Genomic DNA, 23,376 nt, shown 5'->3' with positions numbered 1-23,376 from the left:
CATTGTCAAATACAAATTAAGGCCTTGATCCTGCAAATTCCTGCATGCAGGCAAGCCCTCGTACTCATGTACAATCCCAAACAAGTAAAAAATAAATAAAATAAAATAAAAAAAACCCAAACCCCCACACCTCTGTATTTGTACTGCTTATGACTGACCCATGGCTCACAGGAGGTGGGGGGGGAACATGGATAGGGTTACCTACCATACGTCCGAGTTTTCCTGGACAAAGGCTTTCTTCAGTCTCTGTTCTGTGTCTGGGGGAGATTTTAAATAACAACAGGAAATGTCCGGGGGTTTTGCAGAGCAGACAAGGTGCAGCTCAGAAAGAGCTCTGATTTGTCTGCTCCCTGACTGAGGCCGTTATCCCCTTGCAGAGAACAGTGTGGGAAAGGGACTGGCCCAGGTCATACAGATGGGAAAGTCAGGAATAGAGAGCCTGATCTCCTGAGCCAAGCTCTTCGCATTCTCCTGCAGGCTGGCCCAATGCCACGATATGAAGAGATTGCATTCTCGTATACCCCACTGAGCAATGACTCATTCTGAATTTGAGTGAATGAGCTTCCAAAGTGGAAGCATTAATGTGGAAAGAGACACCAGATAATTAAGAAAACGTGTTCTTCCCAAAGTTTATCAGTGCTGTTTATCCTGAAAAACCTCAAGTTAATTCAAAATTCCATTCAAATGTAGATAAACCCAGAGAATGCCACATTCTGTACTGTCAGCCTAACTCATAAGAGTCCACTAAATTCAAACCAAGCCCTGTCCTCATGACATCAACCCAGAGCCTCCACAGCCTGTCCCCTGCCCTCATGCTGACCTTCCCTACTGCCTCTTCAGCCTGGCCATCTGCTTTAATCCTCACCCTCGTCTTCCCATTCCCCTCTCTCCCCCATTTTCCTTCCAGCCCTTCTAGCAGAGCTGGAGCCTGCTCAGAATGAGCCCTGCCCCAGGACCCTCAGACCTAGTGGCCCACTCACCATTGGCTCCAGCCTCATGCAGAACCTGTTACTGAGTAACTCACCATAGACACCTGTTCCTTCTTGTGAGGGTTGAATACAGAGACCTCACACCCCTTGTGTTCACAGCAATTTCCTTCCCATTTCTTTGTGCCACAGGCTGAGAAGGGAGCAGGTTATCAATTAACAGAGTCCAAGAAATTGGGACTCCGTCTTCCCAGGCCACCAGGTACCAGTATATGCCTGCTACTCTCTGAACGCTCCTCCAACTAAACTCCTAATGACTTGGCTAACAGTAAACAGAGTGATTACAGGAAGATAAAGCTGAGACCCAAGAATCTCAGTGGACAGCCCTGTCCCTTCCACCATGCCCTCTGAAACACCATCGTTAGTAAATACTAACCCTTTTAGTCCTCTTTTCCTTTTTGTATGTTAAATTCATTCACACATTAATTATTCTCAAAAAAATCTTTATGGTATTAGCAAAGAGTGTGTTTGAATAGTAAGGCCAGAGTGTTGGTTTATAACCTACGAGTGACCTATATTCAGGAACTTTGTGTGATTGAGTGTTGAGCTGTATCTAATTATCCTCAGCATCTTCAGATGTGGGAATCCAGGTGTCCAGAGAAAAGACACCCTCAAACTACAAAAATGTCTACAGAAGTATGTAATAAACAAAACTGGGTGATTGATAAGGGATAATTTTTATGGCAGATGTTTTCTGTAATAGATGAAATAATGGCCCATTGAAAGATGTTTTTAACTCATTAAAAACTGTCCGTTTTTACAGCTCTTAGAAATAATGACCAGATTAGAGATTCCTTTTTACTCATCAATTAGGTAAACTGAGCACCATAAAAGAAATTTAATCAGTAATGTCAAAAACAAAGAATACATAGTGAAATTAATTATGGGAAAAAAATTTCTCTCCAAAAAGGAGTTTGTGTCTCATACCCTATAAAAAGAACAAAGGGCTTGAAAACTAGGTTGGGGAGTGAAAACTGCCATCTGTGAAAACTTACCAGTTATAGAGGGGAGACAGAAAGAGGCCAAGTCTTCACCTGACACCAAGAGTGATGTCTCTCTTCTTTCAGTATTCTGTATAGTACTATACTAATCTCTGATTGATAATCTTTGATTAAATAATTCCATTTGAGCCTGTTATTTGACAGTCTTGAATTGTTATTAAATTCAAACATGCAACACCGTCCTGAACCTGCTGATTCAGCCCTATCTATCCATTCCTGTGTGATGCTTTCTCAGGGTGCCCAGAACCAGGAGCCAGTGTTACTCCTCTGTCTCAGCCAGAAAGAGTTTTGCTGGAGTTTAAACTGTGTTCCAGCTCCCTGACACACCAGTCTGTCCACCTCCTCAGCACACTCCTTGAGACTCTGCCGGTCTTAAAAATACCTTGCAGGTAACATTCAGGGCATCCCAGTTCCCAATTCCCCATGAAGAATGTTCCTCCTCAGCATCAAACCCATCACTGACCCCGTTTAAAATGCTTACTACTCTTAAAACAACATGATGTATTGAGCTTAAATAGTCAGTATAACTTTAGCCTACAACATTATACATAAAGTATCTAGGGCCTTTTGAGGTCAGACAGAGCCTGAAGAAGAGCTCTGTGCAAGCTCAAAAGATTGTTTCATTTACCAACAGAAGTTGGTCCTAAGACAGACATTATTTCACTCCCCACCCCGTCTCTCCATTTCTATAATTGTTATTTGTTATCTAATTAGTCTTTCACGGTAAATACGTATCAAAGTAATTTCCAATTCCTTGTGTACTGATGAAATCTAGAACCTCCACAAAGCAGTTTATCAGAAACCCACACCACCTTTTTTGTTTACATTAGCAAAAATGGCGAGGAATACAATAGTAGCAGAAATATCATGGTGAAAAGATCCTTAGATATCACTTGCAAAATCACCTTTTTCTTTCACTTTCTTGCTCCTGGAAAGTTTGCTGATATTCATTTCATTGTTTGCAAACTTCACTTTATTTTGTTTTTTATTAACTGTTGATGCTTAAAAATGAAACCCAGAGACTATAGATTGATTTAGAATCAATAACCGCTCCTAAGCGCATACTAATTCTTATTGCTCTAGCTTTTGTAACAGCATTAAAAGTATGCATTATAAAAGAAATACACCTTGAAAATCATAGTGCTCATAACTAGTTTTGAATTAGTGTTGTAGTTTAGGTAAATGATGTTACTAATTTTTCCACCACAAGGTATTTAAATCACATGCAGTGGTTATGGTTTTGTCCCATTTTGAAGGCTCAAGAAAGGTCTGATATCCTTGAATTGTTGAATTCTTTATGGGGAGACTGTGACAGGGACACTTGCCTCTCGTGAGTGTCTCCTGTTAGCTGAGTGCGATGCTGCAGGTTCTCCTGTGCCAAGTGCTCCCCGTAGGTTGTTGACCTTACTAGATGGGTCTTCAGTGGCTCAGCCCTCCAGCCAAGTCATGCAGTCTAAAATGAATGAACTCCTTCTGGAGTAGCAAAGAGTTCAACACACTGTTTGCCATCTCCAGGGCCTTCACCCCATCTCTGGGCCCCTTTAAGTCCTGCCTTTCACTTGGGTTTTCCAACAGAGCTTTGTCCTTCCCAGGCCTTAGACCACTTTGCTTTTAGGTTGATGCCAAAAACCTAAGTGTCTTAACTATCTCTAACACAGTAAAATTCCTTTGTATGAACATGCAATTAGGTTAAGTTTCTATACCCAGTTTGATGCCAAACCTTCTGTACGTTTACCTAGTTTAACAAAAAAGGAGACTTTTAAAATTAATTTTGAAAGAATGTTTGCATCTTAAGAACAGATGATAATGTCTGAATGATCTGAAAGATCATAATGTCTGAATGATCTCCTGCAATGTCCCTCAATTTTAAGCATGCTGCAGAAAAATCTCTCCTCGGATATTTGTTTCAGTAAAATAATTGTTTTGATTAATTGATATCTTTATCAACTTTGTTACCACTATTTTAGGAATATTACTGTGCAATGTGTGCTTCAAACATAACTCACACAATTTTCATAAAGAACTCTTTGCACTAATATGAATGATGGGCTACTTTGGAACTCATAGGAAGGATCCTTACACATCAACACAAATGCAGATTCTGTATTTAGTTCTGGATATGGTTTCTATTTCCAAGTTTTTCTGCCTTTTCAATCACCTTATTACATCACTTACTATTGTTTTTAAATAATGGAAGGTTCCAGTTATTCAACATTCAGCAATTTCTCCCCAGATCAGGTTGTTTTCCTGAGAGAAATTTTCTTTTCCTGAAATTTCAAGTTTCCAGAATTCAGATTTTAAAAATTTTGGATATGTTCTAGAAACTATTTGCACAGTCAAAGGCTTGCCTTTATCAGTGTGCCAAAAATCATAAGCCAATACCTCCTAGTGAAGAAAAAAGAAATCCAAACAGATAAAAAACATTCACTCTACATAATTCTTAAGTTTATCTGGAATAATAAGAAAATTCGCATCCATCCCATCCCATAAGAAATGACACTGGAGGGTAGGATTTCATAACCAATTATGCTAGAACATATGTGCTGTAGTTAAAGACAGTAAACCACTGGCGATAGGAATCCTTTTAAAAAAAGGGAACAAACATAATTAGTGCTGAGACATTGCTAATGAGACTGAATTTATTTGATGGAAAAAACCCATGAAAACCCTTTTACGCATATAAAAAATGTACACGTGTACTTCATTACAGAATGAAGGAAAGTGTTAAACTGAGAGGCACAGTATAATAAGAAATGTGATGAACACTTTGAAGCACTAATTAACAACGCTGGGATTTATCTGAAATTTAAGAGAGACCATAGCATTACCCAGTAGACCTGTACTACAGACATTTTTCAACATGTATCATGCTATGTGCAGGAAAGAATATATTGATGAGGGACTGCTAGGGTGTGGTTTGCCATCTATAGCTCTGTATTTCTAGGTTTTGCAATTGTTAACTGAATAATTGAAATGATTGGATATTTTTGCTTGAGTACTTTACATTATTTTTTTAATATACTGATACTTTTCAAAATGTCATAAAAAATCTCTGACCTTCTACAGTCTATACGGTGGGTTTTTCAAAAGTGCTTAGCACTGATATAACTCTGCTCTAACTGAAGTCAATGCCATTAACTTCCACAGGGGCAGAATTAGCCCACACTCAGCACTTTTGAAAATCCCATTGTAGTTTTTTAAAAAAAGGAGCCTGAAGAATCTATGAGACTCAAGGTCACCTTTCTTAAAGCATCCACTTGAAATTAATTAAAACTGAAATGAATAGACTTATTTGAAAATTCTATTTTTATTCACAAATTACATGCTGTAATTTTGTGAAAGATTATAGTGTATTCTTCATACAAAATAAGATTGAATTCCTTCTATGACTGAAAATCTGACTGAAAACTTTGCAGTTCAGATGTATCCAGCACATATCTAATACAACATGACACACAAGCTAAACTCATTTTAGTTTAAGAATAATTAAATAACCTGTCTCCTCTTTATAAGGAAATAACCATATCACTGGTAGAAAAAGCTCCTAAGTCTGAAGGATAAGGAGTTTATATAGCTTAGGATATTATTACCAGTTAACATGAAGCCCTATCAAGTTATTACTGTATTTTGCAGGTATTTTAAATTGAACATTAAAATTTTAAATGGAAGAAAAAAATTACATAGAAACAGAAGGGCTGTCAAATAGCAGAAATAAAAACAGTTAAAGGAAAGTGAAACCTCTGTGGCTTTCTTATGCTTTTCTAATGTCTTTAACTCCATAAAATAAGTATGTAAATCATCTTTACATAAATAATAAATCATGTGTGTTTATTTTTTACTTGGCAATTTGTGCTGATACAAACGGAGCTCCTTTGTATGATGTGACCACAAGATGCTGTGATTTATTAAATGTACAACCAGGTGTACTTACTTTCCATTTAGTGCATATAATGAAGTGAATATTTGTAGGAACATACCATTTTTAAAATCATTTCACTAGATTGCAAATGGAACATTTGTCATATATCAAGCAATTTCTCAGAACACCTTTTTCCATGACAGTACTACATATTACAAAAGAGATATGCAGTCCAAAATTTAGCTTCACATTCTGATTTGAACAATTGGATTGGTTACTCAAAAGGCCAAGAGCCCTCTGATGCACACTGGACAACTAAATTTTTAAGCTGTCATAGAAATACACATCTAAGCAACTAGATTTAAGGCAATTAAATACCTCTGGATTTATGAATAGAGTGATGATTTAGACAACTGCGTTCTATTTTAGACAATGGAAGTTGATTTTTTAAAAACTAGATGCAAGAGAGTTTAAATTTTCATTGTTTAATTGCTCCAAAACAACTGATGCTTATTATCTCTCATGATATATTTAGAAGTGCACTGGCATATTGATAAGCATAATACATTTCCAGATGTAGTTGGCAAAAGTTGGAACATCTGTAGCTGAGACTCTAGAGCTACAGTATATACACCATAGTCAAACAGTTAAATAATTTACCATAGCTGTTGGTTAAGGTAACATTTCAACAACCTTTCACATCATTTTGCTGAATGCTTTATGTTTGTTTCACACACTGAACGCTAATGCTGTGTAAGTGTTATATGTGTTGAACACATTTTAACACTTACAGCTGTTTAGTGTATTTCAAATTGCATTTAATCACAGAAACAAATGTCTATAATAGTATGCCTCTACATATATTCAAGTATCTACCAATACAATTATAATATTTCTATAAGATTATCTTTAAGTATAAAATATAACTACTGTGGTACTGACAACAATAAACATCAGCAAGGAAGTGCTATATAACTAAAAAAGCTAAATAATTCAGAATACCTAAGCACTACGTCAAACAAGGAACCGGAATATCAAAATACATGCTCACTTCTGGGTCCATTTTTGGAATTCTACAAGATCAAGTTTAAAATAGTTGTCAGTAGAATCCTAAAAATGTAACAAGATCAACAATAGAGCTTAATACAGCAACAGTCACATGCAGGAATTGAGGACTGCATCTGTGGATCAAATGCATCCACAAATTGGATGTTTAGTTATTCTACATTTTTCACAATGCATCTGTGGGTATATACAACTCATATTTAAGTGACAATAATCATAATGAAATCTAGATTGATATATTGGCCAAATTAGTAATGCACAAAGAAAATTCTAATAGATATCCTGCAACGTTAGCATGCATTTTCCAGCCAAATAACTTAGCTTCAACTGCCACAGAGAAATATAATTTACTTCACCACATGCTATTTCCTTTCCAAAACATACCTGTTACGAGCTCTCTTATTTCTGCATCAATAGATTTTCTTAACAATCTCAAAAGGGCAGGTATCCCACCAACATTCTTCATTGCTATTTTATTTTCATCAGTCGACTTTCCATAAACGAGATTTCTCAGTGCGCCACAAGCGTTTTTCTGAACTTCAAGGACTCTGTGATCCAAAAGGTCAACCAGATGCTTGATTCCTCCTAACCTACATACCTAGAAAATAATACTCAATATTAGTTCAAATTAATGGTTAAATAAGTTTCATTCTGTGCATAAAATGAAAAAAAATATATAAAGAAAATAAAAAATATCTTTCTATTCCAAGAAGAAATGCTGTTGTACATGGGGAGTTATCAGTATAACACTCACATTTTATTGCACAGCTAAGTGTTTACTGGTACTTCCATTATACACAACTATTTTTAGACATTTATAAAGCAATTATTATTGAAATCTTTACATACTGTTTGCAAGTTACAATCCGTACCACAGTACTTCCCACATCTAAGAATACCTCTATAAGGAATTCCAAGAGTACCACAGTAATGCTAGAGAAGCAAAATTATAGAGTTTTAATACCAGCTATATAACTTCATTTCAATAAGAGTTTTGGCATAGAAAAGGTTCCTTCTTACAAGCAAGATTTAGTTGACAAAAATGTATTAAATAACTAACTACATAAAATAATAACTATAGTAGGAAAACCTGCATACCTGTTACTTAAAGAAAAACAGAAGAGAAAACTTAGGGTTAAATCTGGCTCAAAACAAGATTAATAGCATTGTTTACATAATAAATAATAAATTCTAATTAAAGCAATCTTTAAAAATCCCTCAGCACTGTTTGCAAGGCAAATATTGCAGCATTGTATTAGCATGTGAGAACCAGAAAACAAAATTTACAAGGAGCAAAAATGAAATTGACTAGCCTCTTGTCTCTATTCAAGTTTCCCCTCATCAATTAGGACCTGAAACTGCTCCAACTGTCCTTTATGAATTTGGTCAGTCTATTATAGATGGTAAAGTCGTACATGACCATCAGTGCCTGGCAGATTGAAACCCAGAACCAGAGGGAGGCCAGTGAGTGCTCTTTCCTCCCAAAGAGGTCTATTCTTTTAGCCTTTCTCATTAGATGTAGACCTGGCCTGTCACTGTCATCACCAGTGAGTCAAGGGCCAGGTCAAAGGAAATGTATCCTGATCACTTAATGAGCACAAATTAACTCTTCTCTGTTCACTTGAACCCCAGAGCTATGGTGGCCAGCATCTGCTAGAGTGTGTTGGCTGATTCAAGGATGGCCTCGTTAATTGGTAGAGCCACCCTGCTTGGGCCTGTGCTGTGCAGAATGTCCAGCAGTCTATATGGAGCCTCTTGGATATCTTCCAGAGGAATATAAAGGGTCTCCACCACAGATTTAACCAGATGCTGGAAGGCATTGAGTCATCTGGGCATGGTGGGGAAGCTTCACGCAGAGAGCATGGCTCTGGCTCGACCCCTATCCTATCTTGGTAAGGGATTTGGCAATGGGTTTTGCACCAAGACTCGTACCAGCTGGCATCCCAGGCAGACCTCCCTCAACTGCTTTGTCGTCCACAGAAATGACTTACAAATACTGAACCTGGAAGGAATATGGGCTTCCCCCAGGCGGAACACAGGGAGCGTGTGGGGTGTGAGCAGGGATCACTAGCATACACCAGGGGGAGTCTCAGTGACAGCACCACACCCCAAAATACACTAATCTAAACTATAAACTAACCATTCCTAACTATTTACAGGAAAAAGGCCAAAGAGTTCCAGTGAGCACTGAGGCTCCATCCCAGACCACAAGTGGTGACAGAGAACTGAGATTGCGGCAGTGCGGCAGCCCCTTTATAACCTCAGTGAATAGCACTAGGAGAGCAGGGGTGCATGTGTGGACGAAACAGATACTGCTCGGAAGAATTCTCTGGAACTGAGTGCATGGAGAACATGAGCTACCTAAAATGCACTACATATAAATTGCACTCCACATAGGGACAAACACTCAAAAAGATTGAAAATTTAATGAAAAGTTTTAGTATATCGATTTATCCCAAGAGAATAATACAGTTCCAAAAAATACACAGTATTAGGGTCTAGCCAAATCTATCAAATGGAAATTTTTAAGATGGAACCTTATATGTCAAATTATCTAAGGGTGGTGCTTAGATTGCAAGATGATAGGAGCCTTTATATATATAATATATATATATATATATACACCCCTAAAATAAGCCAAAAAGGTTCAGAATGAATTCTGAAATGTAAAACCATCAGTAATATAATTCAAATTTTGTAACTGATCAGCTCAACTCTTCTTATGTAGAAAAAAGAAATAAATGAACGGCTGGTGAATTTGGATTTTTTTTTTATTCACCTGTTTAACAAAAAAGTCTGTTTTTAAAATAAAGCCCTAAAGTCAATCAATCCTTACTGTAATCTAGTTTACTATTGTTGGGGTTACTGTGCAATTGACAGTCTGGTATATACTTGTTTGTACTTCCACAACACAGTATAGAGCTACCCTGCAAATTGACACTATATATATGTATCACACTTACATATAGTGACACTATTATGAAACTGAAATAACAGTGATGAGGTATTAATCTATTATAAGAAGTCATTACTATGTCAGCAATCTCTAATACTGTATCTGCAGTATACAAAAAGAAAAGGAGTACTAGTGGCACCTTAGAGACTAACCAATTTATTAGTCTCTAAGGTGCCACTAGTCCTCCTTTTCTTTTTGCGAATACAGACTAACACGGCTGCTACTCTGAAACCTGCAGTATACAAGAGATTGAATCAGTGCTTACAGTGATTTATATAGTAAGATTCCTGTTGTTAGAACCTTGTCTCTTCTAAATGCTGTACTGCACCAAGCACACTGTCAATACCCAAATTATCTATTAATTTGGTATCCATTACAAGCCTTTTTTACTTCTGCTCCTTTTGATGCAAAGAGCAACTTTACAAAACATTATAGTTTTAGCTCCATCCAAGTAAGGCAAGAACATTCAGAGCAAAGATTTTTTTTTTTCCCCATTCTTAAATCTCCCTATTGTGCTTCCAACAATACAGTGCATGTGGTAACAAAATGTGAATACATGAGATTTCAATGACATCTAGACACATCAGGGTGAGTTAAGAAAAGAGTGATGATGGTTTTACGTCCCATTTCCATGCCTTAGTCATAACTTGATTGAATGCTGTTTTGGGTATTTAATGTAAAATGAAATCTGAATCAGAAATCCATTCACAAGACCTTTTCACTGAACAACCATCCATCTATTCAAAGAACTATTCTAAACAAAACTATAACAATTGTCATTAATACCAACGGGCACTTTCTTTTCTAAATGAAAAAAAGAAAAAAACCCCAAACGACAGTTCATGAAATGAAGTATCAGTAATTTAAAGTATTCAAAGAAAAATGCAAGTTGTTGATAGATGTTCTTTAAACATGTTCACTGCTTAATCGTTCTGTTTAGTTTCATAGGCAATTTAAATAGTAAAGATTGGTTCATTGTAGATAAGTAATTTGCATACCTTCATATGTTGCAGCAATGCAAGCATTTTAGTTCATTTTGCAAGGCTTTTAATACCCTTGATAGTCTAGTAAATTAATCTGATCCTTATAATAGTGATAAAACAATGAGTCTAAATAATGAAAAATACAAAGTTAAGGGAGCTTTAGATAAGGCTTTACTGATTTGGGTGGTAAAAGTAATTATGGGCCCTCTCCGATCCAAAATAGCCTCTTGGCTGCTTATCTCTGATTTGAAGGGGGCATTCTCCTCATTCATAGCTCCTTCCCAGGAGTCACAGACTCCATTAAGCCTCCTCAAGTTGAGTAAATCTCCACCCAGCATCCTAATTTAAGGGACAATTTCTCCTTGGCTGATTCAATGTTAGCCAGTCAGGGAAGAACTGATAAAGGCCTCATTGAAGCAGTCTCTTTTGAAAGATTTGAACACACTTCTCTCTCCTACTAGAGGCTGGCACAAACAAGTTATTTCAGCTCTAGTGCTACAGAAATTCCTAAGGGCTGCTTTGTCCCAGTGGAGTCTGAAGGGAAAGGAATGATGGATCCAGTATGTGGATCTCATTTGTGAGATTTTTCCTTTCTCAGAGTAGTTCTACAAACCCACAGCATGGAGCTGGAAGGACTGGGGTATTTTTGCCTTTTCATAAAGGGGACAAATATTTGTCCTTTTCTCTTGGATAGGCTGACCTAATAAATTCAGTCTTTGGCACAAAAAATCATGGAGCAGGCCTTATGTGAATGGCTTTAATACATATATAATAATATTGACTTGGTTACTATATAAAGTTAAAAATATACATATCACAAATATTCAATGCTAACTGGAATTAAATAAACAAGCAAGACCTCATCTTAATATGTATATGTGAATTGATACTACAGTCACATTCAATAACTTTTTTCCTTTCCATTAAAAAATTATCTTAATTATGTATGCATTTAAGACAGGAGAAACAAAAAACAAACATTAAAAAGGCTACTTTTTATCATTTAAACATAAACCCAATAAAGACAAAATTGAAGCACTGTGTCACAAAAGCAAAGACTTCATACAGATCAGTGAATGCAGATAAACACTATCCCAGAAATCCTTAAATATGTAGTGCTGCACCTCATATGAAGCAGTCTCACCAAAAGGAGTCAGATCGTCTATAAACTTCTCTATTTCACACTGCCAGCACAAACCCTAGCACAGAAACAGTCCCAAGATTTTAAAAAGTAAAAGTAAAAATAAAAATATATTTTAGCTGAGGGTATCCAAGAGCCATAAGCCAAAATACAGAATTCAACTACAAACTACACTTCTGAAACCTATTAAGGAAGGCATTACCTTCGCCTACTACCTAAGGTCAACATTGTTACTATTACTAGTGTAATAGGATTGTGCTGGGGAGCAAGATATTTCACATTTCCCTGCCATGACTACATCACAGGACTGGAGCACAACTTCTCTGGGCCTCCTACTGACCCTCAGGTGGTTGAGACCTTGACTCTGTACTCCCCACGATGCACCATCCAGTATAATCTGTGACAGAAAATAAATTGCTGCAGATTATTTCACCTCGACCTCCAGAGCAAGGTGTATGAAATTAGGGATTGAATTGCAACTCAGTCACAATTTAGTCCCTGGTCTGCTCCTGGGGCAGCGCACCTATGCGCTCTCATTTCCTCGGAGCTAGTGGTAAATCCACAATCTAAGTCTTTATAATTATAAATCTAGTCAAAGAATATTATTACTTTATGCCCACAAATTTCTAATAATTGGACACAGTCAGAGGAAGTGGCTCCAAAACCGTAACAAAAGATTAATTCGGCTTGATCCCACACCCATTTTTCAGTAAATGGTAAAACTTCCATTAACTGCATGGAGAACAGGACTGAGCCTTTGAACTGCGGTGTAAGTTTTTTAAAAGTTTATTTGCTGTTTTCAGACATATATGCTATAGTGAATTTTGAGCTGTCTCTCATGTAAATCAGTATTTATACTTAATCCTAGTGAAATAGGAGTCCAATGCAAATATGATGAAACACAGGTGCAGGGGTCTGTGCCAGTTTCTTTACATGTGTGGGGCAAATAGATTAATAGATTCCAAGGCCAGAAGGAACCACTGTGATCATCTAGTCCGACCACCTATATAACATAGGCCATAGAACTTCCCCCAAATAATTCGTAGAGCATGTCTTTTAGAAAAACAGCCAATCTCGATTTAAAAATTGTCAGTGATGGAGAATCCATCACAACCCTTGGTAAATTGTTCCAATGGTTAATTATCCTCACTGTTAAAAAATGTATGCCTCTTTTCCAGCATTATAAATGTCTTGTAAAGAGGTCAGTGTGTCTATTTCTTAGTAAGATTTGAAGTATTTTTCTCCCTAATATAATGAAGTCTTTTGATATTAGAAAAATTGCACTGGAACAACAATTATGGAAAAGTTTAAATAAATGAAGAAAATTAAAAAGGAACTGTAATAGGACTGTTGTCTCCAACCTAGGTTTGGGGGCAATCCTCCTGTAAATCAGGGACCAAAAGACCAGTCTCCACTTCCTTCAATGCAGTCCAAATAGGAACACAGTAAGAAAGTCTCTTCAGATTCATATGGATGAGAACAGCTTCTCTGGGTAAGCAAGGAGGCAAGTTCCACAGCTCTTCTGTGTCTCTGTTCTCTTCCCTTACTAGGAAGCCACTAGCTCTGTTCCCTCCCAAGTAGGAAAGAGACAGAACTTGTTTCTCCCTGTAAGGCCCCCAGGACCTCTAGAAATCTCAGAAATTGTATGGTTTCCCTGTTTGGGGGACACAGCTGTCAGCTCAACCTCTCAGTAGCTTAATAGATCAAAAGTGTTTGTTCCTATACCCCCCACTCCCTTCTCTCAGCACCATAGGCACAATTCCATTTTACACACGAGAAATTAAATGAAAAAGATCATCCTGAGCTCAAACACAGAACAGTAAAATACCTGGAGGAAATGGTACAGAACACAGAAAATTAATCTCAGATGGGGATGTCAGAGGCTATCTTTCACTCCAATTTACAAGGAGAGGAATTTACAAGGTTCTAAGTGAAATCAATTGCTGTCCACGAAGAAGAGCATTTTGTGACCTCATACAGTACAATAAATACTGCTGCTTCTTGTTATTTTCAATACTCTTTGAGGAGTATTGAAATTTACAAGAAGTTCAGGGCTCTCAAATCACACAAGTTAGCACATCACAGGAGGTGCTTAGCAACTTGCATGATTTGGATCTTTATCTCTACTGACAGATACAAGAAAAATAAAGTGCCGTCATCAAACAGAGTATTTTATCCACATAAGTCAGTTGCTTGCTGATATTTAAGTGTACATTTTTGGTACTTCTGGGTTCTGTTTCCAGGCTTTGCCACAGCCTTGCTTAGATGAGCCCAGGGTAAGTCACTTAATTTATCTGTTTCACTAATACTTTTAATGAATGTAAAGACACAATGAGATTATTGAAAGAAAAGTGCTATATAAATTAACAAACACAAACCAAATTTAGTGACAGCTAAGATTTCATCAGGACTCATCCACCCACCTAAATGGTTGAAAGCATGAAAATAAGAAGTCAAGGCAAATATCTCCAATACTCCTTACCACCTTCACATCACCTATGACACTGTTGATAACAGACTCCAGTTTGCTCTGCTGCATTAAACCTTGATGATGACCACATGTTCTCTCATATCAACAGATCAACACATCTGACTGTCACAGATGTCACATCTCTATTGTCACTGGCCATTGTCGGAAGACAGGGTACTGGGCTAGATGGACCTTTGGTCTGACCCAGTATAGCTGTTCTTATGTTTACATAGCCCATTCATTTGGAAAGTTATTCTGCTTTAACATTGCTGTGGTTGTCAGTAAGCTTTTTCATGACAGAGTGAGTTGGATGAAGTGAGATATCTATTGCATTCCAGTATGTGTTGGAGATGGAGGTGAATGCTTCATGGAGTGTATTAGCAATTGTGTTGGAGGCAACATGGACATGACAAGGAACCCAGGAGACATTTAGTTTATTTCAGCACTTTCAAGGATTTGGATAGGTGGGCTGGGTCCCTAGTGCAATCCTGCCTTTAACAAACAGAAAAACATGTTTAGTCAATTTCCCTATTCCATCAAGCACTGTAAACTAAAACTCCCCAAGAGGCACTGCACCATGACATGGAAATGCAGTTTAATGTTGAAAGTACTCAAGGCTAAACTTTTTCTAGTTGAACTGACCCCTCACCCTCCTTTTTTGTGCAAAATCAAAATTATCCTGTGGAAAATTGACATTTTGCAGAAACTACATTTTCTGTCAATAAATAATTCTCATGTAAAATTCCTAACCAACTGTTGTCAAGATCACAACCTTATTTTTAGCAATAACAACCTGTCAGCTGCAGAGAACTTCTATGAGTAAATTTGTGTCACCATTCACTTCCTGAAAGATAGACTCAGACTCAGACTTTAAGGCTAGAAGGGACCATCATGATGATCTAGTCTGACCTCCTGCACATTGCAGGCCACAGAAACTCACTCACCCACCCTTGTAATAAACCCATAACCTTTGGCTGAGTTATTGGAGTCCTCAAATCGTGATTTAAAGACTTCAAGTTACAGAGAATCTACCATTTACACTAGTTTAAAACTGCATGTGACTTGTGGCCCATTCTGCAAAAGAAGGCAAAAAAACACCTTGGTCTCTGCTAATCTGACCCAGGAAAAATTCCTTCTCGACCCCAAAAAAGGATAATCAGTTAGACTCTGAGCATGTGGGCAAGACCCACTAGCCAGACACCCGGGAAAGAATTCTCTGTAGTAACTCAGAGCCCTCTCCATCTAGTGTTCCTCACTGGCTTTTGGAGATACTTGCTATTAGCAGTCGAATATTGGCTACATGCCATTGTAGGAAATCATGACATGCCCTCCATAAACTTATCAAACTCAGCCTTGAAGCCAGGTAGGTTTTTTGCCTCCACTATTCCCCTTGGAAGGCTGTTCCAGAACTTCACTCCTCGGATGGTTAGAAACTAGGGCCTGTTGATTCATTAAAGTTGACTCACACGATTAACTAAAAAAAATTAATCGTGTTTAATCAGAGTTTTAATCGCACTGTTAAACAACAGAATACCAATTGAAATTTATTAAATATTTTGGATGATTTTGTACATTTTTGAATATATTTATTTTAGTTACAACACAGAATACAAAGTGCTCACTTTATATATTTTTGATTACAAATATTTGTACTGTAAAAATAATAAACAAAAGAAATAGTATTCTTCAATTCACCTAATGCACTCAAGTGCAATCTCTATTGTGAAAGTGCAATTTACAAATATAGATTTGTTTTGTTACATAACTGCACTCCAAAACAGAATAATGTAAAACTTTAGAACCTACAAGTCCACTTAGTCCTACTTCTTATTCAGCCAATCACTAAAACAAACAAGTGTGTTTACATTTACAGGAGATAATGCTGCCCGCTTCCTATTTACAATGTCACCTGAAAGTTAGAACAGGCTTTTGCATGACACTTTTGTAGCTGGCATTGCAAGGTATTTACGTGCCAGATATGCTAAACATTTGTGTGCCCCCTCATGCTTCGGCCACCATTCCAGAGAACATGCTTCCATGCTGATGACGCTCGTTAAAAAAATGCATTAAATAAATTTGTGACTGAACTCCGTGGAGGAGAATTGTATGTCTCCTGCTCTGTTCTACCCACATTCTGCCATATATTTCATGTTATAGCAGTCTCAGATGTTGACCCAGCACATGCTGTTCATTTTAAAAACACCTACATCGCAGATTTGACAAAACTCAAAGGTACCAATGTGAGATTTCTAAAGATAGCTACAGCACACGGGGTCTGAGAGGGTTAGAAGTTAAAAGAGCAACACTCCAACATGGAAACTACAGAACCCAAACAACCAAAAAAGAAAATCAACTTTCTGCTGGTGGCATCTGACTCAGATGATGAAAATAAACATGAGTCAGTCCCCACTACTTTGGACTGTTATCAAGCAAAACCCATCATCAGCATGGATGCATGTCTTCTGGAATGGTGGCTGAAGCATGAAGGGACATATGAATCTTTAGCACATTGGGCACGTAAATATCTTGTGATGCTGGCTACAACGGTGCCAGTGAATGTCCATTCTCACATTCAGGTGACACTGTAAACAAGAAGTGGGTAGAATTATCTCCTGCAAATGTAAACAAACTTGTTTGTCTGAGCGACTGGCTAAACAACAAGTAGGACTGAGTGTATTTATAGGCTCTAAAGTTTTCCATAGTTTTATTTTTGAATGCAGTTATTTTTTGTACATGATTATACATTTGTAAGTTCAACTTTCATGATAAAGAGATTGCACTACAGTACTTGCACTAGGGGAACTGAAAAATAGTATTCTTTTATCATTTTTACAGTGCAAATATTTTTAATAAAAATAAATATAAAGTGAGCACTCTATACTTTGTATTCTGTGTTGTAATTGAAATCAATATATTTGAAAATGTAGAAAACACCCACAAATATTTAAATAAATGGTATTTTATTATTGTTTAACAGTGTGATTAATCGCACAATTAATCGCACAGCCCTATTACAAACCTTTGTCTAATTTCAAGCCCAAACTTATTGATGAAGTTTATATCCATTTGTTCTGTGTCAACATTGGTGCTTAACTTAAATAATTTAACTCCCACCCCTCCCTGGTACTTATCCCTCTGATGTATTGGTAGAAAGCAGTCCTATCTTCCCTCAACCTTCTTTTGGCTAAACAAACCAAGCTTTTCTAAGTCTCCTCTCATAAGATAAGTTTTTTATTCCTCTGATCGTCCTTGTAGCCCTCCTCTGTGTCCATTCCAGTTTGAATTCATATTTCTTAAACATGGGAGACCAGAACTGCACATGGTATTCCAGATGAGGTCTCACCAGTGCCTTATATAATGGTACTAATACTTCCTTGTCTCTACTGGAAATACCTCACCTGATGCATCCTTGGACTGCATTAGTCTTTTTCACAGCTGCATCACACTGGCGGCTCAGAGTCATCCTGTGATCAACCAATATACCTAAAGTCTTTCTTCTCCTCTGTCACTTCCAACTGATACGTCCCAGGCTTATAGCAAAAATTCTTGTTAGTCCCTAAGTGTATGACCTTGCACTTTTCACTATTAAATTTCATCCTATTTCTATCACTCCAGTTTTCAAGGTCATCCAGATCTTCTTGAATGATATTCCGGTCCTTCTCCGTATTTGTAATACCTCCCAACTTTGTGTCATCTGCAAATTTTATCAACCCTCTCCCACTTTTTATACCAAGGTCATTAAATGTTAAATAAGATAGGTCCCATGACTAATCCCTGAGGAACTTGACTTGTAACCTCCCTCCAGCCTGACAGTTCACCTTTCAGTATGACCTGTTGTAGTCTCCCCTTTAACTGGTTCCTTATCCACCATTCAATTCTCATATTAATCCCCATCTTCTTCAATTTAACTAATTTCCCATGTGGAACTGTATCAAATTCCTTACTGAAATCCAGGCAGATTAGCTCTACTGCATTTCCTTTGTCAAAAAAGTCAGTTATCTTCTCAAAGAAGATCAGGTTGGTCACTGTCTACCTTTTGTAAAACCATATTTATTTTATCCCAAATACCATTTACCTCTATGTCCTTAACTACTTCCTCTTTCAAAATTTGTTCCAAGACCTAGTATACAACTGAGGTCAAACTAACAGTCCTGTAGTTTCCTGGATCACTTTTCTCCCCTCTCTCAAAAAAAGGTATTAGAGTAGCAATTCTCCAGTCACAGGGTATGACCCCTAATTTTACAGATTCAATAAATATCCTTGCTATTGGGCTTGCAATTTTATTTGCCAGTTCCTTCAATATTCTTGGATGGAGATTATCTGGGGCCCCCGAGTTAGTCCCGTTAAGATGACTTCCACCTTGGATGTGCTAATTCTTACTTCCATATCGCCATTTCCATTAGCCACTCTACCACTATCCCAACATTCCTCATTACCTTCATTAGAAACTGAGGAAAAAAAATTGTTTAGGTGTTGGGCCATTCCTAGATTATCTTTAATCTCCACCCCATCCTCAGTGTTTAGTAGTCCCACTTCTTCTTTCCTTGTTTTCTTTTTTATGTATATGACTAAAGAACCTTTTACTATTGGTTTTAAATCTCCTTTGCAAGGTCCAACTCTGCTTGGCTTTTGGCAGTTCTCACTTTATCCCTACACTTTCTGACCTCCAAGAGGTAGCTTTCTTTGCTGATCCCTCCCATCTTCCATTCCTTGTAGGCTTTCTGCTTTCTCTTAATAACATGTTTAAGATGCTTGCTCATCCAGCTTGGTGTGCAACCTTTCCCTATGAATTTTTCCCCTTTGTTTGGGTTGCAGGCTTCTGATAGCTTCTGCAACTTTGATTGAAAGTAATTCCATGCATCCTCCACATTTAGATCCTTGAATTCTTCAGTCCAGTCCACTCCCTTCCCTAACTAATTCCCTTAATTTTTTTAAAAGTTTGCCCTTTTGAAATCAAGGTCCCTAATTGCAGATCTATTTTTGTTTATCCTTTCATTTAGTTTAAACTGAATTAGCTCATGATTACTCTCCTACAACCAGCTCTTCTATGAGGTCTTCATTACTCACCAATACCAAATCTAAAATGGTATTGCTTCTTGTTGGTTCAGTGACTATTTGGTGAAGAAATCTGTTTGCTATCACATCCAGGAAAATCTGGGTTCTACTATTAATAGCAGCACTTGTCCTCCAATCAATATCTGGGAAGCTAAAGTCTCCCATAATCACACAATTTCCGGTACCATTTATTTAATTAAAAACATTCAAGAAGTCTCTATCTATACCCAAATCAGATCCTGGGGGTCTGCACCATACCCCAAGCATTATTCCAGGGGAACCTCTAGTAGCTTTCTTCCCCTAAGTGATTTTGACCCAAACAGACTATTTTATCTATTCCCTCACTTCTAATTTCTTTACAGTCTACATCATTATTAATATACAATGCTACTCGATCACTTTACCTTTATTTCTGTCTTTTCTGAACAGCATATATTCTTCAATACCTGTACTCCAGTCTACTACTATTCTACTATGTTTTGTTATCCCTATAACAGCTTGTTTCACTTCCTGTACCAATAGTTTTAGTTCCTTGATTTTGTTACCCAGGCTGCTTGTACTGGTATAAAAACATCATAGTTGTTTCTGCTTGGCTTCACCCAGATTCTGGTACATTCATTCCACTGCCACGGTCACATACCAGACTGTTAGCTTCATTGGTATTGTCATTATCTTTCCTCTGGATGTCCATTCTCCTACCCATTGCTGTTCCTTTCTCCATTGCTGTATTCTCTCTTTCTGGATTTTCCTCCTGGTCACGTTAGAATTAGGCGTGGAGATTACATGAGCATCTTCCAGCCATCTCCCTTGAGTTCCTAGTTTAAAGTTCTTTTAATCAGTTGAGCCAACCTCCATCCCAGAAACCTATTTCCCTCCCTATTCAGGTGGAGTCCATCACATGAGAACAGTCCTCTGTTCATGAATGCCTCCCAGTGATAGAACACCCCAAAGCCCTCCTTATAGCATTGATGCCTGAGCCATCTGTTGATCATCATAATCTTGTCTCACCTTAGTTCTCCTCCTATAGGGACAGACAGAATCCCATTGAAGATCACCTGAGCCTCCATTTCTTTAAGCATCTTCCCCAGCCTGGCATAGTCTCCCCTGATGCATTCCAGCAAGAATCTAGCAGTATCACTTGTTTCCACATGAAGGACCATCAGTGGATTCTTTCCTGCTCCCATTAGGATTCTCTTCAGCTTCAAGTCCTACTGGCAGACCACACACTCTTCTGGATCAGCTCTGGTGACAGGCCTCTCTGTTCTTTTTAGTAGGGAGTCACCAATCATGTAGACCTGCCTCTTCCTGGTGTTTGTGTGATTCTTTGACCTACCTCCTGTTCTTTCTAACTGTAAGTCCTCATCTTTTGTTCTCCCATGTTCTGTGAGTCATCTTGTATCTTCCTGAAAGATGCTACAAGATCTCCCGAACTTCTGGAAATTTAAGAAAGGCAGGAGCAACTGCAGTAACAGGATGAATACCTCAATCCACCAGCAGGCCTGACTACTATGTTGACTCTTCCCTGACAGTCAGGGCCAGCATTAAATGACAAAAATTATGATTTTTGCTAACGCATGATTGAAGTAGTGTCAATATTTAATACACTGGCCCATCTTATACTCTGCCATTGTAAATTATAACTTATTCCAAAATGCCTTGAACCACCACCTCTACTGAAAATATTGCATAAACCCACACTAACGCAGTGTGGTTCCACTTCAAACAAGCTTATGAATCTGCTACTGTCTGAGTTAATGACCATCATCCTTTAGCTCAGAAAGTAGAGGATCATGTTTTTAAATCCTCAGGTCCATGGTTCAGTCCCCTGTAGATGATCTGATTAGGGATGCATTACATATCATCTAGCCATGAGAGGGGGACAAGAAGCCACACTGTGTCAGCCTGGGTTATAAACTCCTCATGCCAGTGATGCTTGTTCTGAGCCTCAGGTAGTTTGCAGAAATTCAAATCTTCATGTGAGTCTGCCAGAATTAAACCTAGGATTCATGAAGCTAAAATTTTGAACCTCTTGTGCTTTGGCTGAGGGATTAAGTAAGGTCTGTTAACTTGGAGGCAGTAGCAGACTCGAACTTGTATATATGGTGCAGACATTTTGTGTAAGCGTGGGTTACACTCTGCTCCTATCTGGGGAAGCTTGTCCCATGCTTCAGGTGTCCATAGCTGTTCATTCCACATATGTAGCTCCCTGAAGAGTGAATCTGGAATCTCTGGATCTGAAAGAACAAACTACTGAAGCTTTAACTGAAGTACTAGATCCAGGAGAATAAAGGGAGGAGCAAACTCATAAGCTACTACTTATGGTGTAGCCCTCAGGACAAATCCATACAGTGTTAGGATGAGTTACAACTGCATCTTCTGAAGTCCTTTGGTGATTTGTTAAGCAGTATATCTGATACACCACACTATTTTAAACTTTTTATCATTGTGTGGACATAGCTCCTATGCTACCATACCTTATATCCTTAGTAACACCGTATCAACATAACTTATATTAACATTTAAAACAGTAACTTTTTCCATATTAACTAATTAACTCCATTAAAAAATATTGCAACTTTTATCAAACATTCTTCCCAACTGGTCATTGCGAAGAATCACACACGCTTAATTTCATATCTTGGACTACCATAGTATGTTTTCAAAAGGGGTCAGAAGAAACCATTAGACACTGGACATTCTTTTTTGTCACACAGTGCATTTCAAAATAGCAATATCTAACCTGTTTTTTTTTAAATAATGTCAAGCATTTAATGAACAACAATGAGCACTTAAAATTGGTTTTCTAACTCCAAACAAGAGATTGTATAGAACGTTTTCATCTCTTAAAATGAAAATCTAGGAGCAAATTTAACTATGAGAGTGCAAGTGCTCCACCATAACATGAAGTATTATTATTGATAATAAAACACTAAAAATTGTTGAGTGAAGGGAGATCAAGGATCTCTACTAAAAGAGAGAATAGGACAAAAAAAAAGGAAATACCAGATGTGCTCCCATATAATTTGCTGGTTGGGTTATTAGCTCCATCTCCATTTTTTCACCTAAATATTTTAAAATAAATAACACTGCATAAAAGGAATGGTGAATAAGATGCACATGTGAGATGCGTATGACATAACAGATTCCTTCAACAATTGATATTTATTACTGCTGTATGAAAGGAATAAAACGATGGCCAATAGCCCTTATATGTACAAAGTTGATATAAATTCTAGACATTAACTATGTTCTTCCATTTACCTATATCTTCCCACCATATCACACTTGATAAACTCTGTCCATAGCTCCATAAATATTCAAGGTTGTTTTGATTAGTGCTTCACTGTACACCACAACTTTTGCTTAAAATGCTTGCATCAAAAAGAGTGGAAGGCCTATGTAGATTTTTTTTGGAACCCCTTAATCATCAGTAGTAGTTCTTTAAATGCTGATTTCATTAAGCCTACGTTTAAGAAATAATATAAGATTTGACATCAGGTTAAATACTAATAATACAATTTTGCTGGATTACCCTCTTTCAATGATTTGCACTTGATATTAAGAGAGAAGTGATAATATATCTAGAATTCTCAGAATTAACATGCCTCTAGTACAAACACATGCTTAAAAGCATCTAGACCAGGGGTTCTCACACTGGCGGTTGGGACCCCTCAGGGGGTTGTAAGATTATTACACGGGGGGGTCACAAGCTGTCAGCCTCCACCCTAAACCCTGCTTTGCCTCCAGCATTTATAACGGTATTATATATATATATATATAAATAAAGAAGTGTTTTTAGTTTATAAGAGGTGGGTGGCACTCAGAGGCTTGCTATGTGAAAGGGGTCACCAGTACTGAAG

The 23,376-nt window shown here is 37.6% G+C and overlaps 1 protein-coding gene across 12 annotated transcripts in view; it reads right to left on the bottom strand.

Annotated features, from left to right (window-relative positions):
• The window catches only part of PKP4 (plakophilin 4), a 241,943-nt gene that overhangs the window by 49,684 nt on the left and 168,883 nt on the right, over positions 1 to 23,376 (bottom strand). For all 12 annotated transcript variants that reach the window (XM_084642560.1, XM_084642567.1, XM_084642566.1 and 9 more), the window contains one exon: positions 7,296 to 7,509. In XM_084642560.1, the coding sequence (XP_084498686.1) occupies positions 7,296 to 7,509 (214 nt within the window). The remainder of the gene's footprint in view (positions 1 to 7,295; positions 7,510 to 23,376) is intronic.

Source organism: Lepidochelys olivacea (assembly GCF_965140295.1).
Source record: "Lepidochelys olivacea isolate rLepOli2 genome assembly, chromosome: 11".
In the NCBI taxonomy this organism is placed as follows: Eukaryota; Metazoa; Chordata; order Testudines; family Cheloniidae; genus Lepidochelys; species Lepidochelys olivacea.
The sequence above is the reverse complement of the archived record's forward strand: the minus strand, read 5'-3'. Positions and strand labels throughout refer to the sequence as shown.